Below are 20,424 nucleotides of genomic sequence, written 5' to 3'. Positions count from 1 at the left end.
TTAGGCTAAGTCTAATGTCTATATGAACTGTCAATGTCATCAGAAAACAGATCATAGCTTGTCAAAGTTCTGCCAAACGAAATATTGTTAAGTGCACGTTTTTGCGTTTAATTATGGTTTATCAAGCATCCTTATTCATCGCCATGCACAAAAACGTAACTCGCTGCCATCCATTAGCCTAACTCTGAGGTTGCAAAACTGCAAAACTAGGACATGCAATAAATTATAACCACTTGCACCTAGAATAATTTAAAATCAATGAGGTTCTAGGGGGCTTGAACTATTTCAGCACTATGGAGCTGTCCGCTGCATAGTGCTGACACGTTTCTTGGGTCAGGGGACCGTGCCATGGTGCTGAAATGTTTCGAGTCTGGACAGCACCTGAGACCACGGCATGGTGCTGAAAATGGAGCAGGGCTCAGTTCTATGGGTATCTCATGCGGTGTCTGCTAACCTATGTATAACGATACTATAATTACATTATTTTCATCCATCCGTCAAACACAAATGGCATGTCAACGTTCCCCAATATAATGCAATGAAACCAAGCCGAGATGTATGGTTCTTCATCCAGAGGACGAAGCACCATTGTATCATCTAAAACCTTCAGAGAGATCCTTAAAACTGTAGTATAATTCTCCACATCTGTTCTGGTAGCTAGGTTAATTAGCGGACATGGACAAATCCAACACATAGCGTTCTACTGAGTCTGCTTAGAGGTGACTGCATGTCATGTGCTAGTTGTAATGACGCTTTTAAAATAACAAAAGGTATTTGTAATGCTCTGGAGCTAATTATTGCAGAGCCCAGCTACACATCCTGCTCGCTGGGCTCATATGGACAGCCAATGAGCAGTTCAGGTGAAAAAGTCAGCCAGATCTGATCTCTATAACATACATGATACTAGGATCCTGTAGCAACCTGCCGGCCTGCCCAATCCTCCATGGCACGAATGCTACACGCGCAATATGTTATGCTAACATCCCACAACAATTCCCCAATGGAATTACTTGCCTAACTTCCAATCATACTTATTTCTAATATCAACCATCGTTTCTGCACTTAAGGCAGACTTGCCATTAGAACAAGATGGAATTAGGACAACTGTAAAGCTCGTTAAACGTAGGCTAAATTAACCTTACCTGGCTGTCGTCAGCCATTATGTGTAGCCCGTTAATTAAGGCTGCGCCTCTGATACTGCAGCTGTTCTGATAGGCTACTGAGCTGTCTGTAACTGTTAAACTCGTCTAATCTAATCGTATCCCTCGAAACCCCGTCAGTGAACCGTCCTCAAACACAATGAACTGATGTCAATATGGACATTAACCTTCACATAAAGATATCAAATACATGACGTCAGATATGCCTAGAAGTATTGTTGACTTGATCAGAATACATAGCATAGTGTCACAGTACATGCTGTTGACAGCCTACCCCGAAATCAACAGGAACATGGATTTTGTGAAATCTGTTTGAATGTACAGGAATGTTTTTACAATTGTATAACTGCCTACATTTTACTGGACCCCATGAAGAGTAGCTGCTGCAGCTAAAGGGGATCCACAATAAATACAAATACAAACCCAATGCACCATGATAACACATGCATCACTTGTTTTGACATAATCACATGGGATATGACAGTTCCTGATTCTGAGATACTGTAAACCAACAGACCTTGAGAGGAGATACAACATCATCTGTTGATCTATTTCACAGGTTTCTGGTGGTTTCTAAGTATTCTACATGTGTTGGGAGGAGGGTGGGATCTCTCCAGAGCATCTAATTACATCAATCATATTTTGCCATGCATGTGATATGAGATAATGTTATGCACCACGTAAATATACATTGCCTAAGGCTGCAGTGCTGTACTCCATGGAGACAGTGCTCAATGTTCATTTTATATGATGGATAGATGCTACTCTCCTACCTCCTTCATACAATCAATCATCAATCAATCAGTACAATTTATTTATAAAGCCCTTTTACACCAGCAGATGTCACAAATGCTTATTCCGACACCCAGCTTAAACCTTAAATAGCATGCAATGCAGATTTAGAAGCACGGTGGCTAGGAAAAACTCTCTAGAAAAACAGGAACCTAGGAAGAAACCTAGAGAGGAACCAGGCTCTGAGGGTGGCTAGTCCTCTTCTGGCTGTGCAGGTGGAGATTATAAAGTGTACATGGCCATTAAGGCCAGATCGTTCTTCAAGTACTGTAGTTCAAACATTCTTCATAGATGACCAGCAGTCAACAAAATAATGTGGTTATAGAGGGTGCAACAGGTCAGCACCTCCGGAGTAATTATCAGTTGGCTTTTCATAGCCGAACATTCAGAGGTCGAGACAGCAGGTGTGGTAGAGAGAGAGAGAGAGAGAGGGAGAGAGAGAGAGATAAAAGAGAGAGGTGGGGGAGAGAGAGAGCGAAGATCGAAACAGCAGGTCCATGACAAGGTATCACGTCTGGAGAACACACATGCCTCTTCATGTGATACATGATGTTTGGCTGTGCTGTGCTAAGTGTTATCTTATGGGTTTGGTGATTGTTCTGTGTGAAGCCGTATTCTGCATTTCATCATGGAATGTGATGTGAAATCCCTGGTCCTATGGCTGTTGAAGCTACTCCACTGCACTGCTGCTCCACGGCACTGCCCTTGTCCCCCGATTGCTCAGTTTGGCCTGGCGGCCAGCTCTAGGAAGAGTCTTGGTGGTTCCAAACTTCTTCCGTTTAAGAATGATGGAGGCCACTGTGTCCTTGGGGACCTTCAATATTGCAGAAATGTTTTGGTACCCTTCCCCAGATCTGTGTCTTGACACAATCATGTCTCTGAGCTCTATGGACAATTCCTTCGACCTCATGGCTTGGTTTTTGCTCTGACATACACTGTCAACTTTTGGACCTTATATTTTCAACATATAGAAAACATCTAGCTGCAGATAGCTAATTCTCCTCTATGTGTTTTCCCCTTGCTGCTAATAAGCTCTTACCAATCAAACTAAATTAATAGACAACATCTGGTTATCTGACAGTCTATGCAGCAACTATTGTATTAGAGTCAAGCTGTGGTTATCTTATTTATTTTCCTAGACAAGTCAGTTCAGAACAAATTCTTATTTACAATGACAGCTTAGGAACAGTGGGTTAACTACCTTGTTCAGGAGCAGAACGTCATATTTTTACATTGTTAGCTCAGGGATCTGACCTAGCAACCTTTCAGTTACTGGCCCAACGCTCTAACCACAAGGCTACCTGCTGCCCCAAGTCCTGCCAACTCAAAAACTACACAATAAATGTATAACCAAGGGGGAACTAGTGCATTTCTCTGAGAAAAGCTGCTTCAGTTTTACTAATCTTCCAAAACACTTGAAATTCTTGTAAAATCATTGCCATTTATTTGATCAAATATACTTTGAAAGGGTAGACATGCAGAAATTCCTCTTGTCAAAAGTCTTGCTGTTACAAAAGTAGTTCTTCATGCAGCGTAACAGGTTACAGGTTCTTCTTGGTGAAGCGCCTGAATGGCTTCATCATTGCTGAAAAGACCCTGACAATCAAGGATCGTTTTTTGACAGGCTGAGATATGGAGGGAGAAACCTCTCCAACTGGAGCTAAAAACACAAGAGAAATGGATGGGGTAAGAGAGAGAGAGAGATGCAGTATAGTAACGTTGAAAAATAACAGTGCTATGAGTTTGGTAGGCATACCTATGTTTCTAACACACACCTAAACAAAACTACAAGCTATAGCAGAGCTCTAAAGTCCTTACCTATGCAATGTCCATCAGTAGAGGGAATCTCAGTCTGTTCCTGGACTGAATGGCAGTCCTTTTTGTTTCCTCTCTTGGAACGCTAACAGAAGAAAGGTAAAGAAAATGGTACAGAGAATAAATAAATAAATGGAACACTTCTGAATCCAAGGCAACAATTTAGTGATTAATAAAACATATTTATCTCATGTATTGGTCTTATCATATCAATAACATCAGCACCTAACTGGAACCAAAAACAAATGCTAACTCCCTGCTATACCTTGAAGTTGATCCTGAGTTTGGTCATTGAAAAGCAAAGGAAGCTCCTTCTTGCTTTCTGCTCAGCCCCCCTCTCTGTCTCAGCCTGGTCTGATGGGTTTGTTGCAGCAGAAGCTGGTCTTGACGCCTCCTTGCATCCCTGTACCAGCTGCTGGGTCAAGGACTTTACCAGGACTCTGTCAAATGCAGGGTCCTGGGAGGAAATAGCTGCTTGCAGGGTGTTATGAGAGCCAAACTCCTCCATGAGGTTTTTATGTACACCTCTGAACACCCTTTGGATGTTCAGGTTCTGGGAATATGCCTGTGTCCTGGAGAATCTAGATGCAGCACAGAACTCAGACAGGACTTGTCTGATGAGTTGCTGGGATGTTTCTGTCAGATCTGCTACCTGTTGGGAGGGTCCATCGAGGGCTGAGGCTCTGATCTCCGATAGCAACCTTATCACCAGTATGGTGACAAAACAGATGCCATCATCTTTGCTGGAGTCCATCAAGTACTGCAGTGGGAATGCAGTGGCACTGCTGATGTCCGGGGTGATTAAGAGCTCCCTCAGATGGCCAGAGCTGCTGGGGATACACTCCTCCTTCTCTTCAATGTCAATCCCATCTCCCTTTGGTACCAAAGAGGTTCCCTTGCTGGTGAAAGACGGAGTGGAGGATCGAAAAGAGGCTTTAGCACTCGGTGGTCGACTGCTGTCAGTCATTGGACTGTTACGATGCAGGGGTTCATCTGTGTGTGCCATCATCTTTGTCTTTAGGTCACTTGAAGAAATCTCTGGCATTTTAGAGACCCTGGTGTCGATGCAGGAGCTCCTGACGATGGGGCAGGTCAGATCAAAAGGCACTTCGTCAGGGATGGGAGTGCCAGGGAGGTTGATCTCTAACTCACACTCTGACCTAGGACTCTTTGAAGAGCTGGACAAGGAACTATGACCATTTAAAGAAGTGGACAAAGATGAACAGGTTCTAGGGATGTCTTGGCAGACTTGTTCACTGTCATCCTCACTTTTCTCAACCTCCTTCAGCATAGTTCCTACCATATCATTGATCTGAAGGAGCTCCCTGGAATCCTTCATTCGCCCTAAGTTTGAGATTTCACTCTGGATAGCAACCAGGATTTCCCCAAGGGTCTCTTTGGAAGAAGCATTTTCTGTCCTTTCGGATCCGGGTGGCTTCAGCCCTGTGAAGAAATCCTTAAGTGTGTTCTTCATACTGACGCAGATGGTCTTAGCTGTTGACCAAAGCTTCTCCTCTGATATTTTAACACTCAATTCAGTATCATCCAGTTGGGAGCCCCCGTGGGAGCACTGCGAAACTCTCCCACTTCTTTCCAGTAGCACAGTGCCAGTGGACTCATTTTTCTGGAAAATAGTCGCCATTCCTTTGACAAAGGTTTCCACTAATCCAGAGGCTGTATTCTCAGAGGACATGGAGGACATGGATTCTGAAAGGACATGGATCTCTGATGGTGAGCTAGATGATAAGCCAGCCTGCAGACTTTTCTGAAGACCAGTATGGCTGATCTGTGTGATAAAGGAATGACTGGATCTCATCAGCACTTTACTCACTGCCTCTTCTGCCTGAGTCTGGAAGTCATTGCTAGAGAGCTTCTTAATGCTCTGAATCAGACTAGTAGAGGACTCTGTGATTCTGACACTCTCTTCTGAGCTCAGTTGAGAATATTGAGTACTCACGCTCAAGTCTTCATTGGGTGAGGGTGACTGGGAAATAGTATAGTCATCGAGCTTTGATAGGACACTATCAACAAACCAACAAGCCTCTAGGGACTCATCAGATGAACTGACAATGGCCAAGGATTTACTCTCCACTTTTGATAACTCTGACTTGTAGATGGAAAAAACACTGCTAAGAACTTCTTGAGTACTGGTATCCAGATTGGAGAGACAGAGAGCTGGTATTGGTTGGCTCTCACTGGGAACTCTACTAAGTTCGGTGCTGGGTAACTGGACCTCAACAGTTGAAACAGTTGCCTTTTCCAGGGTGTCTGAAGACTCCTGAAGAGAAGCATCCTTAGCCACACCTTCTTCTCGAGCGGATAGAGTTAAAAGGTCCCTCAGCTTTGCTCGTATACGGCCGTAGAGTGTGCGGGCTAGAGAGAAGGTTATCATCTGTGAAGATCCTGTTTTGTGGTCATTTACAGGAACTGGCCAATCAACTGCTTCACATGTGCCTTCAAATGATGCTATCGTCTCCATGCCTCCCACAAATGCCTTAACAATCACTGTGGCAGTGGAGGTTACAGGTGTCAGGGCTATGCAGCTGGTATTCAGGGGAGCTTCAGTAAGGCTAGGAGCAGCACTAGAAGGCCTAGAGGAAGGAGCCATGCCAGAAGAGCTGCTGACTTTCCTTGTAAGGATGGTGCTCACCGCCTTCAGGGCTTTAGACTGAAAGTCGGGGCTAGAGAGGGTCTGAATCTTTCTGGCCACCACACTGGTAGAGGATCCAGTCTCTTTGAGAAAGTGAGTGGTCCCTTCTTTCCCAGATGGACACTCAACATCAAGGTCACATTGAAGATTGGTCAGAAATTTAGACCCCAAGATTGTCATCTTCTTGGCCAGATCCAATAGGATGTTGAAGTCCTGTGCCATTTTGTCCATTGTGCCGACAATGGCATCCAGCACATCATCGGTCACAGGGTCCATGAGGGGCTCGATAAACCCTACCCACTCTGGCTCAGACGTTTGGCTCTGTAGCTCGGCCAGGATCTGCACCGAGACTACCCGAATGACCTCCTTGCCTGCTGCTATGTCCTGACTGTCCATAGGGGGGCAACTCCCCGAGCTGGCCTGAATGGCCACTGAGAGGCCAGAGTTAAGCTGGTGTACTACCTCTCCCACGATAGCACAGCTCAACTCGGAGGAGCTGGGGTTGGAGTGACCCTCAACCAGGGATATCAGGAGGCTCTCTTCCGTTACCCCAAAAAGAGCCTTCAGAGGCTCCTCCATGAGGGGAGCCTCTCTAGTTGCAGGCAAGCTCTGCAATGAGGTCTGGGACCTTGAAGATAAACACACAATCACCACTTATGCCAATAACCAAATTAGAGCACTGATGGTTTACTTCTCATACCACCTTAGTTCTAGAAGCCTAAAGCCAACTGACACGATTTCTTGCCTGATTTTTATGTTTGTACGACATCAGAATATGATTAATTCTGAAAGGCATGTACCTGATCTATTTATTCATAGATGACTTAATGGCTTACCCAGTTAAAAATGACTTTCACCTGGACCCACCCACTCAGTGGCAACATTTCTGACCAGAACTTAAAACTACAAGGTGTGAATTCCAAGTTAATAATTTATGATAAGTATGGGTCGGGTCTTGCAATTATTAAGTTGAAATATTGCTGTGAACATACCTCTTAGGCGAACAGCATGGTGATGAGGTTCTGCGAGTGGATTTATGGCGGCACCCTGCACTGCCATTCCTCCTCCTCTCCTTAGTCCAGTAGTTCATCTCACTGGTCAGCAGCATTTTCTCTCTCTCATCCAGACTGCATAAGGAATCCTCAGACCCTGTCAGAGAGCACTGGGATTCTGGGGAGGTTGCCCCACTCCTCAGGTTCACCCCCATGATACGAGCTAGCGCTGGTAGGAGAATGCGGAGGGCTGTCTGGGTCACGACTTTAACAATCTTCAGACACAGCATGGAGAGCTGCTCGAATGTGAGCTATGGCCAACAAACAGAGTAATGTTTTTGTCAATCAAGCAATTCCATGACACCATTCCCTATATAGCGCACAACTTTGACCAGAACCTTATGTGGAGAGACTTACGTTATTTTTCATGCCATGCTGAATCACTCTCCATTGGCTAGAGAAAAGAAAAGAAAGGAAACATATTTTACCTGCACACTGGTATTGAGTTAGTGGAGTCACTTGATAGCCATGTTAGGGAAAATAAAAGTGCATTTAATTAAGCTATTAGCAAGTACATGTGACATTTTGTTCTTGATTTACAGGAAGAGTTAAGGGTGTGGTTACAGTGATGTTAGGTGTAGTGTCTAAAATCCCATTTGTGGTTGGAAGGTGTACTGTGACTATAAATTCAGAGTTGTTTTATGTGAGGTTGGAAAAAGACATGGGACTTGCTCATCAGTTAGACTCCTCAGGAAGGAGAGGAGGATTGGGGCACAGCATGTCTCAATCTTGAGAGAAGGCATTAGAGTCCTCTGAGCCTCCTTCTCCAGCTGCTCAATGATAGATTCCCTTTCCCGGAAACCACACCCGGGTGTCTGAGAAGACTCTGGGAAACCGCAAAGAGAAATCTAAAGTTGAATCTGAACTTGATCCCTAATTTCCTTCACCTTTAGTGATTTGATTGCACTGGACAGGTAAAAGCACATCTCTCTGCGGGCCTCCACTATATTGCTTTCACCTATATAGATACTATCTTCTCAGATCAGTGCTGATGAATTTGAACACAACCTGCACCCAACATGAAGTAATCTCGGACCTGCACCAATGCTGCTGTCCTCCTCCACGGAAGTCTTCTTGGCACGGCCACTGGACTTTCGTTTAGCCTACATGACAACAGATTATAGGTCTCATAGCAGATCTAAGGTCAGTGTAGCGTCTCCTCCTAATGCTTTAAGGCTAGGATTTAGTGATGCCTAAGTAGGCAGAACATGTGTAAAGGACAGCATATGTCTTACCTTGCCTCCTGTCCTGTTCTTGTTGGTCTCATGTGTCTCTGTTTCATCCTTCATATTCCCCACAACCTTATTTTGGTCATCCGGGGGATCCTCCCATTTCACGCTCTGGTGGATAAATGAGAGGTCAATATCAGTCCTAGGTTTTGACTTTGTGAAACAACTTACTCGCTCCTATTTTAAACAAAACGGCAATAGTGGTCAGATTTCAGTCCATGGATCAAACCAGTGAGACCTATTGCTTTGGTAGTGACCTACTATATTGTTAGTAATTTCTCCTCTAAACTCAAAATAGGCTAAATGAACCATACCTTGCTGTCATCTGACATGATGTGTAGCTTATTGTTGTAGGCTGTTTAGAGGAAATACTAATAACTCCTTTGAAAAAACATCAGTGAACCATCGGCAGACAACTGAAGTGAATTATGCCAAAGCATTGTTGAATACTCGATACCGATTGGCTCAAGCCAGGGCATTCTTCAAAGATGTCATACACACATGATGTCACAATTAGGCCTAAGTCTAATGTCTATATGAACTGTAAATGTTATCAGAAAACAGATCATAGCTTGTCAAAGTTCTGCCAAACGAAAATATTTGTAAGTGCACGTTTTTGCGTTTAATTTATGGTTTATCAAGCATCCTTATTCATCGCCATGCACAAAAACGTAACTCGCTGCCATCCATTAGCTATAATTCTGAGGTTGCAAAACTGCAAAACTAGGACGTGCAATAAATTATAACCACTTGCACCTAGAATAATTTAAAATCAATGATGTTCTAGGGGGCTTGAACTATTTCAGCACTATGGAGCTGTCCGCTGCATAGTGCTGACACGTTTCTTGGCGTCAGGGGACCGTGCCATGGTGCTGAAATGTTTCGAGTCTGGACAGCACCTGAGACCACGGCATGGTGCTGAAATGGAGTAGGGCTCAGTTCTATGGGTATCTCATGCGGATTTTTCTGCTAACCTATGTATAACGATACTATAATTACATTATTTTCATCCATCCGTCAACACAAATGGCATGTCAACGTTCCCCAAATAATAATGCAATGAAACCAAGCCGAGATGTATGGTTCTTCATCCAGAGGACGAAGCACCATTGTATCATCTAAAACCTTCAGAGAGATCCCTTAAAACTGTAGTATAAATTCTCCACATCTGTTCTGGTAGCTAGGTTAATTTAGCGAGACATGGACAAATCCAACACATAGCGTTTCTACTGAGTCCTGCTTAGAGGTGACTGCCTGTCATGTTGCTAGTTGTAATGACGCTATTAAAATAACAAAAGGTATTTGTAATTGCTCTGGGAGCTAATTATTGCAGAGCCCAGCTACACATCCTGCTCGATGGGCTCATTATGGACAGCCAATGAGCAGTTCAGGTGAAAAAGTCAGCCAGATCTGATCTCTATAACATACATGATACTAGGATCCTGTAGCAACCTGCCGGCCTGCCCAATCCTCCATGGCACGAATGCTACACGCGCAATATGTTATGCTAACATCCCACAACAATTCCCCAATTACTTGCCTAAACTTCCAATCATACTTATTTTCTAATATCAACCATCGTTTCTGCACTTAAGGCAGACTTGCCATTAGAACAAGATGGAATTAGGACAACTGTAAAGCTCGTTAAACGTAGGCTAAAATTAACCTTACCTGGCTGTCGTCAGCCATTATGTGTAGCCCGTTAATTAAGGCTCTGCGCCTCTGATACTGCAGCTGTTCTGATAGGCTACTGAGCTCTTCTGTAACTGTTAAACTCGTCTAATCTAATCGTATCCCTCGAAACCCCGTCAGTGAACCGTCCTCAAACACAATGAACTGATGTCAATTTGGACATTAACCTTCACATAAAGATATCAAATACATGACGTCAGATATGCCTAGAAGTATTGTTGACTTGATCAGAATACATATCATAGTGTCACAGTACATGCTGTTGACAGCCTACCCCCGAAATCAAACAGGAACATGGATTTTGTGAAATCTGTTGTGAATGTATAGGAATGTTTTTACAATTGTATAACTGCCTACATTTTACTGGACCCCATGAAGAGTAGCTGCTGCAGCTAAAGGGGATCCACAAAAAATACAAATACAAACCCAATGCACCATGATAACACATGCATAAACTTGTTTTGACATATCACATGGGATATGACAGTTCCTGATTCTGAGATACTGTAAACCAACAGACCTTGAGAGGAGATACAACATCATCTGTTGATCTATTTCACAGGTTTCTGGTGGTTTCTAAGTATTCTACATGTGTTGGGGAAGGAGGGTGGGATCTCTCCAGAGCATCTAATTACATCAATCATATTTTGCCATGCATGTGATATGAGATAATGTTATGCACCACGTAAATATACATTGCCTAAGGCTGCAGTGCTGTACTCCATGGAGACAGTGCTCAATGTTCATTTTATATGATGGAGATTCTACTCCATTTCATACAATCAATCATCAATCAATCAGTACAATTTATTTATAAAGCCCTTTGTTATCCCATGTTATCCCATGTTATCTTATGGGTTTGGTGATTGTTCTGTGTGAAGCCGTATTCTGCATTTCATCATGGAATGTGATGTGAAATCCCTGGGCCTATGGCTGTTGAAGCTACTCCACTGCACTGCTGCTCCACTGCACTGCCCTTGTCCCCCGATTGCTCAGTTTGGCCTGGCGGCCAGCTCTAGGAAGAGTCTTGGTGGTTCCAAACTTCTTCCGTTTAAGAATGATGGAGGCCACTGTGTCCTTGGGGACCTTCAATATTGCAGAAATGTTTTGGTACCCTTCCCCAGATCTGTGTCTTGACACAATCATGTCTCTGAGCTCTATGGACAATTCCTTCGACCTCATGGCTTGGTTTTTGCTCTGACATACACTGTCAACTTTTGGACCTTATATTTTCAACATATAGAAAACATCTAGCTGCAGATAGCTAATTTTCCTCTATGTGTTTTCCCCTTGCTGCTAATAAGCTCTTACCAATCAAACTAAATTAATAGACAACATCTGGTTATCTGACAGTCTATGCAGCAACTATTGTATTAGAGTCAAGCTGTGGTTATCTTATTTATTTTCCTAGACAAGTCAGTTCAGAACAAATTCTTATTTACAATGACAGCTTAGGAACAGTGGGTTAACTACCTTGTTCAGGAGCAGAACGTCATATTTTTACATTGTTAGCTCAGGGATCTGACCTAGCAACCTTTCAGTTACTGGCCCAACGCTCTAACCACAAGGCTACCTGCTGCCCCAAGTCCTGCCAACTCAAAAACTACACAATAAATGTATAACCAAGGGGGAACTAGTGCATTTCTCTGAGAAAAGCTGCTTCAGTTTTACTAATCTTCCAAAACACTTGAAATTCTTGTAAAATCATTGCCATTTATTTGATCAAATATACTTTGAAAGGGTAGACATGCAGAAATTCCTCTTGTCAAAAGTCTTGCTGTTACAAAAGTAGTTCTTCATGCAGCGTAACAGGTTACAGGTTCTTCTTGGTGAAGCGCCTGAATGGCTTCATCATTGCTGAAAAGACCCTGACAATCAAGGATCGTTTTTTGACAGGCTGAGATATGGAGGGAGAAACCTCTCCAACTGGAGCTAGAAACACAAGAGAAATGGATGGGGTAAGAGAGAGAGAGAGATGCAGTATAGTAACGTTGAAAAATAACAGTGCTATGAGTTTGGTAGGCATACCTATGTTTCTAACACACACCTAAACAAAACTACAAGCTATAGCAGAGCTCTAAAGTCCTTACCTATGCAATGTCCATCAGTAGAGGGAATCTCAGTCTGTTCCTGGACTGAATGGCAGTCCTTTTTGTTTCCTCTCTTGGAACGCTAACAGAAGAAAGGTAAAGAAAATGGTACAGAGAATAAATAAATAAATGGAACACTTCTGAATCCAAGGCAACAATTTAGTGATTAATAAAACATATTTATCTCATGTATTGGTCTTATCATATCAATAACATCAGCACCTAACTGGAACCAAAAACAAATGCTAACTCCCTGCTATACCTTGAAGTTGATCCTGAGTTTGGTCATTGAAAAGCAAAGGAAGCTCCTTCTTGCTTTCTGCTCAGCCCCCCTCTCTGTCTCAGCCTGGTCTGATGGGTTTGTTGCAGCAGAAGCTGGTCTTGACGCCTCCTTGCATCCCTGTACCAGCTGCTGGGTCAAGGACTTTACCAGGACTCTGTCAAATGCAGGGTCCTGGGAGGAAATAGCTGCTTGCAGGGTGTTATAAGAGCCAAACTCCTCCATGAGGTTTTTATGTACACCTCTGAACACCCTTTGGATGTTCAGGTTCTGGGAATATGCCTGTGTTCTGGAGAATCTAGATGCAGCACAGAACTCAGACAGGACTTGTCTGATGAGTTGCTGGGATGTTTCTGTCAGATCTGCTACCTGTTGGGAGGGTCCATCTAGGGCTGAGGGTCTGATCTCCGATAGCAACCTTATCACCAGTATGGTGACAAAACAGATGCCATCATCTTTGCTGGAGTCCATCAAGTACTGCAGTGGGAATGCAGTGGCACTGCTGATGTCCGGGGTGATTAAGAGCTCCCTCAGATGGCCAGAGCTGCTGGGGATACACTCCTCCTTCTCTTCAATGTCAATCCCATCTCCCTTTGGTACCAAAGAGGTTCCCTTGCTGGTGAAAGACGGAGTGGAGGATCGAAAAGAGGCTTTAGCACTCGGTGGTCGACTGCTGTCAGTCATTGGACTGTTACGATGCAGGGGTTCATCTGTGTGTGCCATCATCTTTGTCTTTAGGTCACTTGAAGAAATCTCTGGCATTTTAGAGACCCTGGTGTCGATGCAGGAGCTCCTGACGATGGGGCAGGTCAGATCAAAAGGCACTTCGTCAGGGATGGGAGTACCAGGGAGGTTGATCTCTAACTCACACTCTGACCTAGGACTCTTTGAAGAGCTGGACAAGGAACTACGACCATTTAAAGAAGTGGACAAAGATGAACAGGTTCTAGGGATGTCTTGGCAGACTTGTTCACTGTCATCCTCACTTTTCTCAACCTCCTTCAGTATAGTTCCTACCATATCATTGATCTGAAGGAGCTCCCTGGAATCCTTCATTCGCCCTAAGTTTGAGATTTCACTCTGGATAGCAACCAGGATTTCCCCAAGGGTCTCTTTGGAAGAAGCATTTTCTGTCCTTTCGGATCCGGGTGGCTTCAGCCCTGTGAAGAAATCCTTAAGTGTGTTCTTCATACTGACGCAGATGGTCTTAGCTGTTGACCAAAGCTTCTCCTCTGATATTTTAACACTCAATTCAGTATCATCCAGTTGGGAGCCCCCGTGGGAGCACTGCGAAACTCTCCCACTTCTTTCCAGTAGCACAGTGTCAGTGGACTCATTTTTCTGGAAAATAGTCGCCATTCCTTTGACAAAGGTTTCCACTAATCCAGAGGCTGTATTCTCAGAGGACATGGAGGACATGGATTCTGAAAGGACATGGATCTCTGATGGTGAGCTAGATGATAAGCCAGCCTGCAGACTTTTCTGAAGACCAGTATGGCTGATCTGTGTGATAAAGGAATGACTGGATCTCATCAGCACTTTACTCACTGCCTCTTCTGCCTGAGTCTGGAAGTCATTGCTAGAGAGCTTCTTAATGCTCTGAATCAGACTAGTAGAGGACTCTGTGATTCTGACACTCTCTTCTGAGCTCAGTTGAGAATATTGAGTACTCACGCTCAAGTCTTCATTGGGTGAGGGTGACTGGGAAATAGTATAGTCATCGAGCTTTGATAGGACACTATCAACAAACCAACAAGCCTCTAGGGACTCATCAGATGAACTGACAACGGCCAAGGATTTACTCTCCACTTTTGATAACTCTGACTTGTAGATGGAAAAAACACTGCTAAGAACTTCTTCAGTACTGGTATCCAGATTGGAGAGACAGAGAGCTGGTATTGGTTGGCTCTCACTGGGAACTCTGCTAAGTTCGGTGCTGGGTAACTGGACCTCAACAGTTGAAACAGTTGCCTTTTCCAGGGTGTCTGAAGACTCCTGAAGAGAAGCATCCTTAGCCACACCTTCTTCTCGTGCGGATAGGGTTAAAAGGTCCCTCAGCTTTGCTCGTATACGGCCGTAGAGTGTGCGGGCTAGAGAGAAGGTTATCATCTGTGAAGATCCTGTTTTGTGGTCATTTACAGGAACTGGCCAATCAACTGCTTCACATGTGCCTTCAAATGATGCTATCGTCTCCATGCCTCCCACAAATGCCTTAACAATCACTGTGGCAGTGGAGGTTACAGGTGTCAGGGCTATGCAGCTGGTATTCAGGGGAGCTTCAGTAAGGCTAGGAGCAGCACTAGAAGGCCTAGAGGAAGGAGCCATGCCAGAAGAGCTGCTGACTTTCCTTGTAAGGATGGTGCTCACCGCCTTCAGGGCTTTAGACTGAAAGTCGGGGCTAGAGAGGGTCTGAATCTTTCTGGCCACCACACTGGTAGAGGATCCAGTCTCTTTGAGGAAGTGAGTGGTCCCTTCTTTCCCAGATGGACACTCAACATCAAGGTCACATTGAAGATTGGTCAGAAATGTAGACCCCAAGATTGTCATCTTCTTGGCCAGATCCAATAGGATGTTGAAGTCCTGTGCCATTTTGTCCATTGTGCCGACAATGGCATCCAGCACATCATCGGTCACAGGGTCCATGAGGGGCTCGATAAACCCTACCCACTCTGGCTCAGACGTTTGGCTCTGTAGCTCGGCCAGGATCTGCACCGAGACTACCCGAATGACCTCCTTGCCTGCTGCTATGTCCTGACTGTCCATAGGGGGGCAACTCCCCGAGCTGGCCTGAATGGCCACTGAGAGGCCAGAGTTAAGCTGGTGTACTACCTCTCCCACGATAGCACAGCTCAAATCGAAGGAGCTGGAGGAGGTGGGGTTGGAGTGACCCTCAACCAGGGATATCAGGAGGCTCTCTTCCGTTACCCCAAAAAGAGCCTTCAGAGGCTCCTCCACGAGGGGAGCCTCTCTAGTTGCAGGCAAGCTCTGCAATGAGGTCTGGGACCTTGAAGATAAACACACAATCACCACTTATGCCAATAACCAAATTAGAGCACTGATGGTTTACTTCTCATACCACCGTAGTTCTAGAAGCCTAAAGCCAACTGACACGATTTTTTGCCTGATTTTTATGTTTGTACGACATCAGAATATGATTAATTCTGAAAGGCATGTACCTGATCTATTTATTCATAGATGACTTAATGGCTTACCCAGTTAAAAATAACTTTCACCTGGACCCACCCACTCAGTGGCAACATTTGTGACCAGAACTTAAAACTACAAGGTGTGAATTCCAAGTTAATAATTTATGATAAGTATGGGTCAGGTCTTGCAATTATTAAGTTGAAATATTGCTGTGAACATACCTCTTAGGCGAACAGCATGGTGATGAGGTTCTGCGAGTGGATTTATGGCGGCACCCTGCACTGCCATTCCTCCTCCTCTCCTTAGTCCAGTAGTTCATCTCACTGGTCAGCAGCCTTTTCTCTCTCTCATCCAGACTGCCTAAGGAATCCTCAGACCCTGTCAGAGAGCACTGGGATTCTGGGGAGGTTGCCCCACTCCTCAGGTTCACCCCCATGATACGAGCTAGCGCTGGTAGGAGAATGCGGAGGGCTGTCTGGGTCACGACTTTAACAATCTTCAGACACAGCATGGAGAGCTGCTCGAATGTGAGCTATGGCCAACAAACAGAGTAATGTTTTTGTCAATCAAGCAATTCCATGACACCATTCCCTATATAGCGCACAACTTTTGACCAGAACCTTATGTGGAGAGACTTACGTTATTTTTCATGCCATGCTGAATCACTCTCCATTGGCTAGAGAAAAGAAAAGAAAGGAAACATATTTTACCTGCACACTGATGTTGAGTTAGTGGAGACTAGATAGCCATGTTAGGGAAAATGAACGTGTATTTAATTAAGCTATTAGCAAGTACATGTGACATTTTGTTCTTGATTTACAGGAAGAGTTAGGGGTGTGGTTACAGTGATGTTAGGTGTAGTGTCTAAAATCCCATTTGTGGTTAGAAGGTGCACTGTGACTATAAATTCAGAGTTGTTTTATGTGAGGTTGGAAAAAGACATGGGACTTGCTCATCAGTTAGACTCCTCAGGAAGGAGAGGAGGATTGGGGCACAGCATGTCTCAATCTTGAGAGAAGGCATTAGAGTCCTCTGAGCCTCCTTCTCCAGCTGCTCAATGATAGATTCCCTTTCCCGGAAACCACACCCGGGTGTCTGAGAAGACTCTGGGAAACCGCAAAGAGAAATCTAAAGTTGAATCTGAACTTGATCCCTAATTTCCTTCACCTTTAGTGATTTGATTGCACTGGACAGGTAAAAGCACATCTCTCTGCGGGCCTCCACTATATTGCTTTCACCTATATAGATACTATCTTCTCAGATCAGTGCTGATGAATTTGAACACAACCTGCACCCAACATGAAGTAATCTCGGACCTGCACCAATGCTGCTGTCCTCCTCCATGGAAGTCTTCTTGGCACGGCCACTGGACTTACGTTTAGCCTACATGACAACAGATTATAGGTCTCATAGCAGATCTAAGGTCAGTGTAGCGTCTCCTCCTAATGCTTTAAGGCTAGGATTTAGTGATGCCTAAGTAGGCAGAACATGTGTAAAGGACAGCATATGTCTTACCTTGCCTCCTGTCCTGTTCTTGTTGGTCTCATGTGTCTCTGTTTCATCCTTCATATTCCCCACAACCTTATTTTGGTCATCCGGGGGATCCTCCCATTTCACGCTCTGGTGGATAAATGAGGTTGTGACTTTGTGAAACAACTTACTCGCTCCTATTTTAAACAAAACGGCAATAGTGGTCAGATTTCAGTCCATGGATCAAACCATTGAGACCTATTGCTTTGGTAGTGACCTACTATATTGTTAGTAATTTCTCCTCTAAACTCAAAATAGGCTAAATGAACCATACCTTGCTGTCATCTGACATGATGTGTAGCTTATTGTTGTAGGCTGTTTAGAGGAAATACTAATACCTCCTTTGAAAAAACATCAGTGAACCATCGGCAGACAACTGAAGTGAATTATGCCAAAGCATTGTTGAATACTCGATACCGATTGGCTCAAACCAGGGCATTCTTCAAAGATGACATACACACATGATGTCACAATTAGGCCTAAGTCTAATGTCTATATGAACTGTCAATGTCATTTGAAAACAGATCATAGCTTGTCAAAGTTCTGCCAAACGAAAATATTTGTAAGTGCACGTTTTTGCGTTTAATTTATGGTTTATCAAGCATCCTCATTCATCGCCATGCACAAAAACGTAACTCGCTGCCATCCATTAGCTATAATTCTGAGGTTGCAAAGCTGCAAAACTAGGACATGCAATAAATTATAACCACTTGCACCTAGAATAATTTAAAATCAATGACGTTCTAGGGGGCTTGAACTATTTCAGCACTATGGAGCTGTCCGCTGCATAGTGCTGACACGTTTCTTGGCGTCAGGGGACCGTGCCATGGTGCTGTGTTGTTTCGAGTCTGGACAGCACCTGAGACCACGGCATGGTGCTGAAATGGAGCAGGGCTCAGTTCTATGGGTATCTCATGCCGATTTGTCTGCTAACCTATGTATAACGATACTATAATTACATTATTTTCATCCATCCGTCAACACAAATGGCATGTCAACGTTCCCCAAATAATAATGCAATGAAGCCAAGCCGAGATGTATGGTTCTTCATCCAGAGGACGAAGCACCATTGTATCATCTAAAACCTTCAGAGAGATCCCTTAACACTGTAGTATAAATTCTCCACATCTGTTCTGGTAGCTAGGTTAATTTAGCGAGACATGGACAAATCCAACACATAGCGTTTCTACTGAGTCCTGCTTAGAGGTGACTGTCTGTCATGTTGCTAGTTGTAATAACGCTTTTAAAACAAGAAAAGGTATTTGTAATTGCTCTGGCAGCTAATTATTGCAGAGCCCAGCTACACATCCTGCTCGCTGGGCTCATTATGGACAGCCAATGAGCAGTGTAGGTGCAAAAGTCAGCCAGATCTGATCTCTATAACATACATGATACTAGGATCCTGTAGCAACCTGCCGGCCTGCACAATCCTCCATGGCGCGAATGCTACAATTGGAATTACTTGCCTAAACTTCCAATACTTATTTTCTAATATCAACCATCGTTTCTGCACTTAATTAAGGCAGACTTGCCATTGGAACAAGATGTAATTAGGACAACTGTAAAGCTCGTTAAACGTAGGCTAAAATTAACCTTACCTGGCTGTCGTCAGCCATTTTGTGTAGCCCGTTAATTAAGGCTCTGCGCCTCTGATACTGCAGCTGTTCTGATAGGCTACTGTAGCTGTTCTGTAACTGTTAAACTAGTCTAATCTAATCGTATCCCTCGAAACCCCTTCAGTGAACCGTCCTCAAACACAATGAACTGATGTCAATATGGACACTAACCTTCACATAAAGATATCAAATACATGACGTCAGATATGCCTAGAGGTATTGTTGACTTGATCAGAATACATATCATAGTGTCACAGTACGTGCTGTTGGCAGCCTACCCCAAAATCAAACAGGAACATGGATTTTGTGAAATCTGTTGTGAATGTATAGGAATGTTTTTACAATTGTATAACTACCTACATTTTACTGGACCCCATGAAGAGTAGCTGCTGCAGCTAAAGGGGATCCACAATAAATACAAATACAAACCCAATGCACCATGATAACACATGCATCAACTTGTTTTGACATATCACATGGGATATGACAGTTCCTGATTCTGAGATACTGTAAATCAACAGACCTTGAGAGGAGATAAAACATCATCTGTTGATCTATTTCACAGGTTTCTGGTGGTTTCTAAGCATTCTACATGTGTTGGGGAAGGAGGGTGGGATCTCTCCAGGGCATCTAATTACATCAATCATGTCTTGCCATGCATGTGATATGAGATAATGTTATGCACCAGCAAATTATAATGTGGGTGCAACAGGTCAGCACCTCGGGAGTAAATGTCAGTTGGGTTTTCATAGCCGAACATTCAGGGGACGAGACAACATGTGTGGTAGAGAGGGTTAGAGAGAGAGGGTTAGAGAGAGAGGGTTAGAGAGAGAGGGTTAGAGAGAGAGAGGGTTAGAGAGCGAGTGTTAGAGAGAGAGAGAGAAAGGATTGAAACAGCAGGTCCGTGACAAGGCATCAGGTAAGGAGAACAGACATGCCTCTTCATGATACATGATGTTTGGCTGTGATGTGCGAAGTGTTATCTTGTGGGGGTTGGTTATTGTTCTGTATTCTCCATTGCATCATGGAATGTGATATGAAATGTGTGATATGTGATATGAAACCCCTGGGCCTATGCGTGTTGAAGATACTCCACTGCACTGCTGCTGTGAGCAGGAGTGGGAGAGAAGTCATGCTTTTATTATACTCTTGTTCTGTCACTTATTCTCCTGCCTCTCCATCTCAAAGGCTGCCAAATATTTTGAAGAGTGGTTAAAGAGGTGGCTGTGTGTACACACACTCAGACTCCAACTCTATTTATAGGTTTGCCTTATTCCAGAATACACACAGTACGGTTCTATGTTTTCCACTCTGTGATTAAAAGTAGTTCTCAAAGTAGAGCATTTTTGAATTGCTAATTATGTTTGTGAT

At 43.9% G+C, this 20,424-nt stretch overlaps 4 protein-coding genes across 4 annotated transcripts in view; 1 reads left to right on the top strand and 3 right to left on the bottom strand.

The window, feature by feature from the left end:
• LOC109878325 (citron Rho-interacting kinase) overlaps nucleotides 1-20,424 on the top strand; it is a 119,281-nt gene that overhangs the window by 47,606 nt on the left and 51,251 nt on the right. The gene's annotated exons all lie outside the window — the stretch shown is intronic.
• On the bottom strand, nucleotides 3,255-10,387 carry LOC116360527 (uncharacterized). Its single transcript, XM_031815236.1, has 9 exons — nucleotides 10,370-10,387; nucleotides 8,705-8,809; nucleotides 8,506-8,572; nucleotides 8,142-8,295; nucleotides 7,827-7,863; nucleotides 7,410-7,720; nucleotides 4,033-7,045; nucleotides 3,771-3,852; nucleotides 3,255-3,612 (listed from the first exon to the last, which is right to left on the bottom strand). Exons 1-9 carry the CDS (start codon nucleotides 10,385-10,387, stop codon nucleotides 3,494-3,496), a joined length of 3,906 nt encoding a protein of 1,301 aa, XP_031671096.1. The 3' UTR covers nucleotides 3,255-3,493.
• LOC116368732 (uncharacterized) lies at nucleotides 11,935-15,599 on the bottom strand. Its single transcript, XM_031819246.1, has 3 exons — nucleotides 12,743-15,599; nucleotides 12,481-12,562; nucleotides 11,935-12,322 (listed from the first exon to the last, which is right to left on the bottom strand). Exons 1-3 carry the CDS (start codon nucleotides 15,521-15,523, stop codon nucleotides 12,204-12,206), a joined length of 2,982 nt encoding a protein of 993 aa, XP_031675106.1. The 5' UTR covers nucleotides 15,524-15,599; the 3' UTR covers nucleotides 11,935-12,203.
• Nucleotides 15,573-19,053, bottom strand: LOC109873445 (uncharacterized). The gene is made up of 8 exons (XM_031815227.1): nucleotides 19,036-19,053; nucleotides 17,423-17,527; nucleotides 17,224-17,290; nucleotides 16,860-17,013; nucleotides 16,547-16,583; nucleotides 16,129-16,439; nucleotides 15,686-15,764; nucleotides 15,573-15,623 (listed from the first exon to the last, which is right to left on the bottom strand). The coding sequence occupies exons 1-8, from the start codon at nucleotides 19,051-19,053 to the stop codon at nucleotides 15,573-15,575; spliced, it is 822 nt and encodes a 273-aa protein (XP_031671087.1).

This window comes from Oncorhynchus kisutch, linkage group LG3 (genome assembly GCF_002021735.2).
Source record: "Oncorhynchus kisutch isolate 150728-3 linkage group LG3, Okis_V2, whole genome shotgun sequence".
Classification (NCBI taxonomy): domain Eukaryota; kingdom Metazoa; phylum Chordata; class Actinopteri; order Salmoniformes; family Salmonidae; genus Oncorhynchus; species Oncorhynchus kisutch.
Note: the sequence above shows the minus strand (reverse complement) of the source record. Positions and strands in the feature narration are given on the sequence as shown.

Excerpts from the sequence above, each read along its gene's own strand:
- LOC116360527 (XM_031815236.1), bottom strand. Across the intron at positions 8,296-8,505 it reads GGACAGCAGCATTGGTGCAG|AGTCTTCTCAGACACCCGGG; the intron begins GTCCGAGATTAC and ends GCGGTTTCCCAG. Across the intron at positions 7,046-7,409 it reads CCATGCTGTTCGCCTAAGAG|GTCCCAGACCTCATTGCAGA; the intron begins GTATGTTCACAG and ends TTTATCTTCAAG.
- LOC116368732 (XM_031819246.1), bottom strand. The coding sequence starts at position 15,523 with ATGGACAGTCAGGACATAGCAGCAGGCAAGGAGGTCATTCGGGTAGTC. Across the intron at positions 12,563-12,742 it reads AACTCAGGATCAACTTCAAG|CGTTCCAAGAGAGGAAACAA; the intron begins GTATAGCAGGGA and ends TTCTTCTGTTAG. Across the intron at positions 12,323-12,480 it reads TACTGATGGACATTGCATAG|CTCCAGTTGGAGAGGTTTCT; the intron begins GTAAGGACTTTA and ends TTGTGTTTCTAG.
- LOC109873445 (XM_031815227.1), bottom strand. Across the intron at positions 16,584-16,859 it reads CTGAGGAGTCTAACTGATGA|CCAATGGAGAGTGATTCAGC; the intron begins GCAAGTCCCATG and ends TCTTTTCTCTAG. Across the intron at positions 16,440-16,546 it reads AGCATGGCATGAAAAATAAC|CTCACATTCGAGCAGCTCTC; the intron begins GTAAGTCTCTCC and ends TGTTGGCCATAG.